Source organism: Acartia tonsa, chromosome 8, assembly GCF_053477335.1.
Source record: "Acartia tonsa isolate MP-2025a chromosome 8, ASM5347733v1, whole genome shotgun sequence".
NCBI lineage: Eukaryota > Metazoa > Arthropoda > Copepoda > Calanoida > Acartiidae > Acartia > Acartia tonsa.
Window position 1 is genome coordinate 2,861,571 of NC_137267.1, and position 12,177 is coordinate 2,873,747.

The window sequence follows — 12,177 nt, forward strand, 5'->3', positions numbered from 1 at the left end:
GATAAGTACTGCAGGTTATAAGTGAGAGAACAAGTATCTATCTAGCTGGTGTACCTCAGATAAGTACTGCAGGTTATAAGTTAGAGTGCAAGTATCTATCTATCTGGTGTACCTCAGATGTGTACTGCAGGTTGGAAGTAAAGGTACAAGTATCTATCTATCTGGTATACCTCAGATATGTACTGCATGTTGGAAGTAAGAGTACAAGTATCTATTTATCTGGTGTACCTCAGATTTGCACTACAGGGTGGAAGTGAGAGTAGAAGTATATATCTATCTGGTGTACCTCAGATATGTACTACAGGTTGAATATGAGAGTACAAGTATCTATGTATATATCTAGTATACCTCAGATAAGTACTGCAGGTTGAAAGTGAGAGTACAAGTATCTATATATCTGGTGTACCTCAGATAAGTACTGCAAGGTTATAAGTGAGAGAACAAGTATCTATCTAGCTGGTGTACCTCAGATATGCACTACAGGTTGGAAGTGAGAGTACAAGTATCTATCTAGCTGGGGTACCTCAGATAAGTACTGTAGGTTGGAAGTGAGAGTACAAGTACAGCACTCTGCCAGAAGAGACAGCAGTACAAATCTCGGAGCTATACCCTCGCCTCTTTCCACATACAGTAGCTGACGTCTTTTTAACTGAAATTGATAATTCATATTTAATCTTTTAAGAAAATTCGCTCATCTACACTGCGCAGTAGAATATTCGTCTGAATGAAGCAAAAAAATTCCCTACCACGCATTTTGTCTTAGCAAAGCTACTCTATAATTCCACCCGTCCGTAAGTTCGTAATAGTGTAGGCCGGGAAAAGTGATTTTCTCAGCTGCTACTTAGTATAGACAGATCATTGTATATAACTTTATAACTCACTTGACCGTCGGTATGTCTGTACGTATGGATCTAAATCTGTTCTAATCAGTTTCGATGTCATATAGGAAAATTATTCTTTAAGAATAAAATATTACCTTTCCATACATATGATTAAGAAATGAGATATAGGAGTTCCATCTTGTCATGTCCTGTGTTCATGTTTTTAAACTATTAATTCAAGTACCCAGAGTTGGCTTTAAAACTTTGGGTACTAAATTTCACAATAAGTTGTGTCCAACCAATTAACTAATGTAGAGGAGGGATAATCTATAATACAAAGTAGCTTGATATCTGTCCGCCTGTCCGTCCGTTCGTCTGCCTGTCCCTTAAGATCTCAGTAACCACTGAACCGATTGGATTCTACTCTTCAGGGTAAACATATATATACTGGTCCTGTGGTGGTTTTAAGCTATTTTCTTTGGGAGGTGGGACACCCCCAACCCCCCAAAAAAACAAAAAATCCCCCTAATCCAATTTTTGAAGGGATTTCTATCAAATAATCGTCCCTTAATTTCACTGATTTGTTCCCTTATTTTCATCTACTCTTTAATTCACTTTGCCTTCCTCTTACTCACTTTGAATGTAAATCTGTAAAATTGCGTTGAATATGGTAACGTGGTTATAAAACATTGTATGGGTATAGTCAATTTAGTGGCAACGCTCCTTAAAGGGCGATTCTTCATTTTTTTCATAGTAGCTTTTCTCCTATTGCTAGCCCCTGCGGGAGGCTCTAACCATGCGGGGCCAATTGCCTAACCCTGTTAGGCAATCACCTAACCCAAAATAACCTAACCTAACCTAAAATAACCTATCAACAGCCATTTTAAAAATACGACGAATCTTTAGGAATATTTGACTAAATTTTAAATTTTTTACAAGAATTGCTTCATTAATAATTGAAATTCTTAAATTAAAATTAACATTCATTAAATATTTGAAAATATTCCTGTCGTAAAATTCTTTCTCTGAAACAAAAAAAATATTCATAAATATTTTTATGAGTAATAAATTAAATGTTTAAAGATGTTTAATGTTTAAGAGAAATAAATAATCAAGGATGATAACATACATAAAAGCGAAATCAACCAACACAGACAGATAAACTGACATTGATAGATAAATAGAAGCAACGTATTCAATATTCAGCAATATATAGAATTTAAAAGAAAGTCAAAAAGAGGCATAGCTGATTATATAAAGTAGTAATTTTTTTTGTATATAGCTTAAGATTTCGATAACTACTGAACCGATTAAATTCTCTATTTTATTAAAGCTAATTATGCCATAGATTGTTTTAATGTATTTCAATTTTAGATTGTGGTCTTGCGATGGTTTTAGGCTAAATTTACATGTTTTCCTCACCCCTTAGAATACAGAGCACCTAGATGCTAAAAGCGCCGTCGCTAGTTATTTGTATAGTAGCCCTGCTTTTTAGTAGCGAAGCTCTTCTATAATTCACGATGTCTGTCCGTCTGTCAGTCCTTCAGTTAGTCCGTACCTCTATTTTCTCGGCTGTTTCCAGAATGTATTTTAGTTTGACCACCAGCCTGTCAGTCATCATACAAAATATAAGTATTTAAAACTATAATATAAATACTTGAGAGAGGTTTTGTGATATTTTTCCCCATAAATCTAACATTGATTTCACCTTTCATGATAAATTTCTTGACAGGTATTAATTAGAGATTCTTGGAAGGTTTTTCTTTCTTCATGCTGAATTATTCCAGTACATAACATAGCAGCCTTAAAATAAATAGATAGATTAGTAAAAAATCAACCATAAAATAATAAATAGATAGAGATGGAAAGGTTTATTCTTTCTTCATGCTGAATAATTCCAGTACATAACATAGCAGCCTTAAAATAAATAGATAGATTAGTAAAAAATCAACCATAAAAATTATAAATAGATAGATAGATGGATGGATAGGTCTTTGGTTGGAATATACCAATGCCTAACAAAGCAATAAAAACATGTATGACTTCACCAATAAATAGCAAACAACAAAAAAAGTCATGGAATGAATAAACGGACAAAAATAAGTTATAGAGCAGATATTATTACTATAGTATAGAAAAGAAAGAGACAATAATACGCAAAACTCAATAAAAATCACGAAACCTTTAAATAATGAGGTTTTTGTCTTTTGAAGCATGTCCAACAGACAGCTGTCTATTGCCGAGAAAATCACATTTCCCAAATAGTGTTACGGACTGACTGACTTACGGACAGACAAAGTGAATTTTAGAGTGACTTCGCTACTAAATTAATATAATAATGTCATAGCAATTAAAATTATAAAAGCCTACATTGCAATAAATCATTTTTTTAATAAAATTACATTAAAATTAAAGTTTTTGTTTGATTTTCAAAAAAAGTCAAATCATCTTTATTATTTGTTATTCTTACTTTTAATAATTCCATTATTGAAAAATATCTTAATAATCGATATTGAAATGTTTCAGAAATCACGTGTAATTTAATAATATTAAAAATCTAGACTTCTTCATAAGGTACAAAAGGTAATGTTGGGAATTTAAATTGTAAATTACTATCGGCTTTGCCCCCAGCCGCTTTGCCCCATGAGGTAATTTTTAAAAAATAAAAATAAATTCTGGTGCTGCTGCCAATAATTTATGTGAAGTAGTTTCTCCAGATTTTTTTTTTTTTGGGGGGGGGGAATTTTTATTTTTTTTTTTGGGGGGGGTTGTGTTCCATCCCCCAAGAAAATAGCTTAGAACCACCACAGGAACAATAGGTATATACCATGAAGAGTAGAATCCAATCAGTTCAGTGGTTACCGATATCTTAAGGGACATACGGACAGACAGACGGACGGACAGACATCATTCTACTTTGTATTATAGATATACTGGCCCCCTATCGGTTTTGAACACGATCTTTCATTCGTTGGTTAAAAATTCAGGGAATTTTGTTAAACCCTGATTTTACAAATCACCAGTGTCCAAACTTTCCGTGCAATAATTATATCTACAGAAACGGGATATGTACATCAATTGTTTTCCCCTTAAGATCCTTGGGTGTTCCTAACTTAAAAGTTTGGTTAACCTTACTAATAAATTTATATTTTTGTGATTCAAGCTATCAAGACAATCATCACAAAATTGAACAGTCCGAAATCCTAAAAAATAAGAACTTTTTTCGGTTCAGAGGTTAGCGAGATCTCAAAGGACAAAGAAAACCCTTACAGCTGATTAATATCTCTGATAACAACATAAGGTCAGATCTTTTAGTAGATCCCGTGGTACTAACATCCCAACTGATGCAGATAACCAACCCTTTGATTGCATGACCTGTGTCTGAAAGTCGTTACTGTACATGGTAAAGAGATACAGCCGTTTCGGGCCGAGCCATTCCCCTATTACTCTCAGTAATAAATTCGCGCATCTTACATAATAACAGTGAGTACATATTTTTAAAAGCGAAGCTTTTCTATAATTAGGGTCGGTCCGTCTGTACGTCCGTCCGTCACGGATAGCTTTTAAAATTAATTTAGGCATGTTAGAATTGTTCTATCGATTTCAAATTTTGCATGGTGATTCCTTAAGTAGATAGGTACGATTTAGAAAGCGTAGCAACTCTATAATCATTACCAAAATGTCCGTACGTTCATTTTAAACATGTTGATTTTTTTACTTTTTTAACAACAAATTTTTATGTGAACTAATCATCTGGTTGATCTGATTTTTGGTATATTGATTCCTTGGACAACAAAGTATAATGTAACAAGCGAAGCAACTCTATAATCGGCGTTATCCTGTTACAAAATTTTTTTATCAATTTGAAAATTTGAGTACCCCCCCCCCCCCCCCCCCGACAGTCTGGATAGTCTGCGGGAGGAGGAAAAGATTTGGACAAGAGAAAAAGGCAAGCTTCAATTTAATTCAATAACGTGTCCGTGCTGTGTGGGGAAGCCGAGCGAAGCGAGGCTTCTCCACAGCACGGACACGTTATTGAATTAAATTGAAGCTTGCCTTTTTCTCTTGTCCACAACTTGATGTCGGGGTACTCTAATTTTCTAAATTTCAAAAACTATTTTAGGTTAGGTTAGGTTAGGTTAGGTTAGGTTATAGGCTAGGGAGCCGAGCGCTGCGGCCACGGATGTTTGTTGTCTGGGGTACTTTAATTTTCTAAATTTCAAAAAACTATTTTAGGTTAGGTTAGGTTAGGTTATAGGCTAGGGAGCCGAGCGCTGCGGCCACGGATGTTCGTTGTCTGGGGTACTTTAATTTTCTAAATTTCAAAAAACTATTTTAGGTTAGGTTAGGTTAGGTTATAGGCTAGGGAGCCGAGCGCTGCGGCCACAGATGTTCGTTGTCGGGGGTACTTTAATTTTCTAAATTTCAAAAAACTATTCTAGGTTAGGCTATTTCTTTTAAATATTGCTACGCAACCCACAAACAAAATTGTTCTTGCTAAAAATATGCGGACGAGAGGGAGAACATAAAGGGGACTGGGAAAAGGGGGTTGTTGGTCAGATGGGAGAGGAAAGGGGTAAACAATACAGTAAAAATACGCGGACATGGAGTGCTCGCATGATGTGAGGGAGAACATTAAGGGGGTGGGGAAAAGGGGGTTGTTGGTCAGATGGGAGGGGAAAGGGGTAAACAATACAGTAAGAATTCTGCATATAAATAGACTGAAAGCTTGAAGCTGTTTGTTAGTCGACTACAATCTGCCTTGTAGTGAGGGACTGAGATCCTAAACTGGTTGGCATGGTTGACTAAGGAGCCTGAGGCAAGGCAAGGCAAGGCTCGTGTCTCGCCTTATATACCCTCCCTCCCTTCCTCCTGTCCAACCTAATAATAGTTTACTTAAATTATTATTTTGTTGTCGGGGGGGGGGGGGGGGGGGGGTACTCAAATTTTCGAAATCGCTAAAAATAATACTAAGAGGAATCTACCCTATAATCAAGTCCTAAAAATGTAAGTATGTCCATAAATATTATCCTGAATCAAACAGTTTTTTCAACAAATTTACTTACAATTTTGCTTTGACTCTTATACATTCGCATTCTGATTATTCAGTTCTGACACTATACAAGTGTTAATGTCCATTTGTCCTACCGTTTCAGTGCTTCGCTTTTATGGATGTTGTCATCCTTGTTTATTCTTTAATTATGACAACGTTTAGGTCGAAATTCGATCCCATCCCTTACCAAACAACGAACAAATGCGCTAGGGGTTACGCTACAGTCCTGGGTCAGCAACAAAAACCTTACTACTTTATGTAATAGGATAGATAGAAAATAATTGGTGTAAATAATTGTTGCTATGCGATCAGACTTTAAATAAGAAATAAATTATCTCCCAGCAAAAAGGATCAACAAATTGACAAAAGTTAAGGTTTCTGTGAAATTTTTTTTGATATTTTTTTTATGTTAGATTTTACTTATCCAATCCTAATCCCTCAATTTTATTTCCATATTTTAGCCATTGACTTTTGTCAAAGATCGATTGGACATTGAAGGAGTAATTTTGTTTTTCATCATTGAGGATGTATTGTATATCAATTCATCGTCTATTGTCTTATCCCTGCTGATTTTCCTTTACCCGTAAATTACTTTTTTGACCTTGCACTTGCACAATTGTAATTAATAATTAATACCAGTGGATCTATTGACAGGGGAAAATTTATCGTCAATTTAGCTTGCTGACATGGATCTCATTTGTTAGTCTGTTCGTTAATCCAGTAGGAGAGGAGGGTATAGGAGATGGATTGCCAGCTAAAAGTATCACTTTATTAGAGTACACTAGCGGATACGCCCCATAAACCTTTACATCAGACAAAAAACTTACTTTTTTTATATAATAGGATAAAAATGTGGTGCAACATCCAAATATTGATTTATCCATTTTAATACTATTGATTCTCGTGGGCAGACCCATTTAATAAAAATCTTAGGTATAGTCCCTTTCGTGGCAACGCTCCTTAAGGGGCGATTCTTCCTTTTTTTTCACAGTAGCTTTTCTCCTATTTCTAGACCCTGTGGGGGGCTCTAAACCTGCGGTGCCAATTGCCTATCCCTGTGGGGCAATCACCTAACCCAATATAACTTAACCTAACCTATCAAAAGCCATTTTAAAAATGCGACGAATCGCCCCTTAAGGGGCGTTGCCACGAAAGGGACTATTCCAAAAATCTTTTATTCTTAATAAAGGGGTGTTAGAATTGTCGTATTTATTTAAAGCTTGACAAGATAACTCCTGTAACAGAATACAATTTGAAAAGTGTAGCAACTTAATAATCAATGCTAGAAAGTTCCTATGTCCATTTATAATATGTAAGACTTTTTAAGCTTAAAACAAATTTTTATATGACATCATCATTATATCCTTGATTTTTAGGACTATTGATTCCTAGTGCGATTAGGTAAAATGTTATAGGCAAAGAATCTCCGGATGTCTGTCTGTTTTTAATGGAGCAATTTAGGTCCAGGGAAGGTGTGTATAACCATTTTAGAAAAGGGTACCTCCAACCTCCTGTGAGAAATCGCCCCTGGAAAAAAATTCTCTAAATAAAATTCTTTCTAAAACTAAAATTGAAATTAAAGGGTAAACATTAAGCTATATAAGTTGTAAAGAATTTTAATGTATATAATAGATTTGAAATCTGCATAAAATTTTAAGAATTTTTTTTATAAATTTCGTTTTTTATATAATTCTTTATTTAAAAGCGCAAATACAATTTAAGTTAATTAATTAATCAATAGGATGTGTGGATTGGAAACTAGCTGAGCTCTAATTGGTTGAATGATGTACGCAACTTGAGCTTCTCCAATCAGAGCGCAGATTGTTTTCAATCCACCAATCACAGATGTCAAAATTAATTAACTTAAATTGTATTTTCTTTTAGATAAATTATTATACAAAAAACGAATTTTATAAAAAATCCTTAAAATTTTATTCAGATTTCAAATCTATTATTACATTACCATTCTTTCCAACTTATATAGCTTAGTAAACATACACCTCTCCTCCCCTCCCCATGTGGTTATAGAAACAATTAAGACAAAAAAATTCTGAATATTTGTCTGTGTCTATTAGAAATAAATTTACAGCACCCAAGGGTGTATTTTTGTCTTAAGTAACACTCAACTACCAAACTGTATAGTTTTTATTATAATTACATCAAGTATTTGTTTGACTGTCTGTGTATATTTGATTCCTTATATGCAATGTAGACTGGGGACATTGGACTGTAAATTACACAGGTACCCAAATTAACCCCCCCCCCCCATCTATTTGTTTTATTTCTAAAAGAAAAAGTCCGTGAGTCTGTTCATAACGTTATATGCAGTGTTGCGGAGCCGGAGCCGGGAGCCGTAGAGCCGCCATATTTTGCTTGTGCCGGAGCCGTAATCTTCGTTAAAAAACGGCTCCGGCTCCGGACTAGATAAATAAAGAGATTTTTTATAAATTATAATTTGGTAACTCTGTTTTGTCATGTGCAAATGCCCCTAATAAGTTTTTCAAGTTCATTTTTATCAAAATTTGAACTTTTAAAACCTTCAAAAGTCAAAAATAGACGTGGGAAAAATATATGTCGAGTTTTTTCTTGATTTTAGGTCGGAGCCGGAGCTGGAGCCGGAGCCGCACAAAAATCAAACGGCTCCGCAACGCTGGTTATATGTATACCTCTAAACAAGGCACTAACAGCCCAATTATTGCAGACCACAAACCCCAGTAAAGCAGAGCCGTTGTCTTATTTGTGTTTATCGAACAAAGCATTCCCTTGCTATTATTGTTAACTAGCGGCTACGCCCCTAGAGGCCTCTAGGGGCACTTAAGGAGGGGGGAATCGAATTCGATGACCCAATTTCTTATTTTAGATTTTAAAAGAAAAAGTAAAAAAAAATATTTTGGGGGGTGGAAATTTTTTTTTGGGGGGGGGGGGATGCCCCTCCCCCATCATTTTTAATTTTAGTTAAAAAATGTAAATAAAGAAATTTTTTTTTGGGGGGGGGGTGTTTTTCATTTTTTTGGGGGGTTGGGGGTCTCCAACCCCCCAAGAAAATAGTTATAAGCCTTCCCGGGACTTATGAAAATCTACCCTGTTAAGGAGAACCCGATCGGTTCAGCGGTTAGCGAGATCCTTCGAGACACACAGATACACAGACAAACAGACAAACATCCTGTTACTTTAGTATAAGGATAATGTGACATAGCAGCTGATTATTAGGGGTTTGGGCCGAGAATAGAACCCTTCATTTTCCCTTATACGAGCCGATAACGCTTCAGTCGCAGGTTTTCCTAAAATTAAGGGTAGAATGCTATTTGTATTGCTATATATGTTAGACAGGTGTCCGTTTTCTTGTGGAAATTCCCCAAATGTTAGTTACCTGTTCAGGAAGGGAAGGGGCATCTTTCTGTCCACCTGGAGGGTTTCTTCCTGTACCTAAAACAAGAATCTCAAATAAAATAATTAAAATACAAGAAAAAAAATATTACAGTCCCTAACGCTTTGGGGGAAATGTGATTTTCTAGACTTGATCTGTTAGTGTCTCTGTCATGCTACCAAAACTATAAACATGAAACCATATATGAAATGTATTTGAAAGGTTTCCTAATTATTTACATATATATATATATTTGATTTATGACAAATGAACATGTGATCAGTGATTTGTTGAGTGCTTTGATACTTATAAATGTTGTCATACTTGTGTAATTTATGATTTTTTGTTTGATGCTAGTTCTGAAACCTTTAATGTCAATTAATTCAATTTTATAGCGGCTTGGCTGCTATTGTTGATAATAGTTGCAAAGACGTCCAAGGGGGGGGGGTAAAGTGGAAATTACCCCCTCCCCCCCCCCCATTTAAAAATTTATATCTACCCTGGGGGTGCCGTAGGCACTCCAAACTATTTAGGAGGGGGTATTTAGCCCCCCCCCCCAACAATTTTGGGAGGGTAAATACCCCCCCAAAATAAAAAATCTCGAACAAAAAAAAACGAATTACCCCCCCCCTTAAAAAAATTGTACCCCCCTAAAAAATAGCTTGGACGCCCCTGAGTAGTTGGCGACTGAGACTAGAGACTAAACTTTCCTTCCTCTTCAAATAAAAACAAAATCATGGTTGGGGTTAGATTTTCGTTTTTTTTATTTCTTTCCGTCAGGATGTGTTAGTTTAAGCTTTTTTTCTATAAATGCCCTTAAGTTTAGATTTGCAATGTTCAAATGCAATGGTAAGCAATTTGTCTTGTAATAGTTCTTAATTTGATATTTTAATGATTTCAACAAATAGCTTCGCTATGTTTGAAAATAGTTCTTCCTTCTACATACGTAAAAAGAACGTAGACAGCAGGATGGTATAATCCTATTTATAGATGCAATAGCGTCACCACTCTGTAATTTTTCAGTCATAACCATAAGAAAAAAATTGCATTTTAATAGGTGTTCTTTTAAAAGTACCATTTTTACGAATTTGCGAATATTAAAAAAAAAATAAATTTTAATTTTAATCCAAAGTCACAGCTGCAAATCTGGCCTGGAATACTGGGGGTTGATTGGCAAAAATATCTAAAGGTTATCTGGCTGCCAACTTTTTTTTATGTTTTGATAGGATGGCAGGCTTCGAGAGCTTGCTACCCCCTCCCAAATAATATTTTTTTTCCAAAGACAACATCCCCAAAAAAACTATTAAAATGTTTCCCCGCCACCCCAAGAACAATAAAAAGCTGTTGAAAGATTTTTTTCTATGTCCACTAAAAATATTTTGACAAATTCCATTCTTGTAAAAAATAAAATTTGTTAAAAATCTAAAACTGTCTATTCTTCATACTACTGTGACGAAAATACTTTTATTTTGCTGATAACACTTATTTTTCGCGTCGTCTTATAGACATCTTTTCGCGGATAGAAGAAAATTCTGGACCAATAAAACGTTAATTAATTTTTAATTTATTATTTGTTAAACAATTTTTAAATAGAATACGATACATGGTTTTTCAGTATGGCTTAGAACAGGTTCTAATCCAGTGATAATTAACCGGATTAGATGCAATACTGGAAAAGCTAAGGTTATTTTTGTAATATCATGTATCACACATCATTTTAAATTGAAATATCCATTCTAATCGATATATTGGGAAAATTTGTCGTTTAATTTAAGTTGCTAATATAGACCTCAATCAGTTCGTTTATCCAGTAGGACGAGAGGGGTTAGGGTGGATATATTTTAGCCAGCTCTGATTTTCACTTTATTAGAGCACATAAAATATGGATATTTGATTATAAAATCAGTGGTGTGCACAGGGTTATGTCAGAAAAAGGGTGAGGTGGGAGGGGGGGTCCGCGAAGCACCTCCTGAATAAATTTACTCCGAACCATCTTAATTTTGGTAGGGGGATGGATATACTCCACTACATCTCCCTTCTGTACGCTTATGATTCTGTTTATAGTCAAATTAGTCACCTACGCTAATTTGCTTTGATTGATCTAATAAATCTTTATGTAAAATGCTAAAAGTTAAAATTAGATATGAAACATTGATGTGGGATTAGAGTAAGACACTAGAGGGAGAAAAGGTTCAATAACTGTATCTCCCCATCGCAACCACCTTGTGCAACCTTTCTATTGGGTCATTGAAAATCAACCAATTGTGTCGCTTATATTAATGCACCCAAGTAGCATAAAATAATTTAGAAGCAGACAAAAGAGGTCATTGAAAAAGAAAGGGAGGTAGTTGTATGTATATACATCTATACTATAGATCTGTTGATGTAGGGACAAAATATAATTTCAGGCACCAGACATAGCAGCAGTATATACTATTTTAAACGTCTCTAGCCAGCTGCTTAACAAAGGTTCTAAGCTTCTATACGAAATAGAACAGCTAAGCTGTTTACCTGTTATAACTTTATTTATGATCTGTTTGACCAGTTCCATTAAAGACCTTCCTGGGACTCGGTTAGGGTCATCCATAGCTTTGCTTATAGTGCTGATTATCTAAATATTATATAAAGGGTGAGCAAAAAAAATGCGTACCTTTTTAAAATTGAAATTGCGCGGCTTGTGTTAATAGTAGAAAAATATTATGCATATCGTTAGAACCGCTATAAAGTCTATTTTTAGGAAATATAAAAACGATTCCTGTGCCACGCATAGTTTAGGAGCTATGTGTTAAAATGTCCCAACTGACTTAAAACTTGACTTGCGAGTAAATTTTGGGACATTTTACCATCTGGCTTCCAAACTATGCGTAGCACAGGAACCGTTCTTATATCCCCTAAAAATAGACTTCATAGCGGTTCCAACGATATGCGTAACATTT

At 35.1% G+C, this 12,177-nt stretch overlaps 1 protein-coding gene across 1 annotated transcript in view; it reads right to left on the reverse strand.

Annotated features, from left to right (window-relative positions):
- The window catches only part of LOC145325800 (uncharacterized), a 39,058-nt gene that overhangs the window by 9,461 nt on the left and 17,420 nt on the right, over nt 1-12,177 (reverse strand). The window contains exons 12-17 of the mRNA XM_080168761.1: nt 11,753-11,852; nt 9,245-9,300; nt 2,530-2,624; nt 1,826-1,846; nt 977-1,028; nt 524-649 (exon numbers count right to left, since the gene is read on the reverse strand). Of these exons, the coding sequence (XP_080024887.1) occupies nt 524-649; nt 977-1,028; nt 1,826-1,846; nt 2,530-2,624; nt 9,245-9,300; nt 11,753-11,852 (450 nt within the window). The remainder of the gene's footprint in view (nt 1-523; nt 650-976; nt 1,029-1,825; nt 1,847-2,529; nt 2,625-9,244; nt 9,301-11,752; nt 11,853-12,177) is intronic.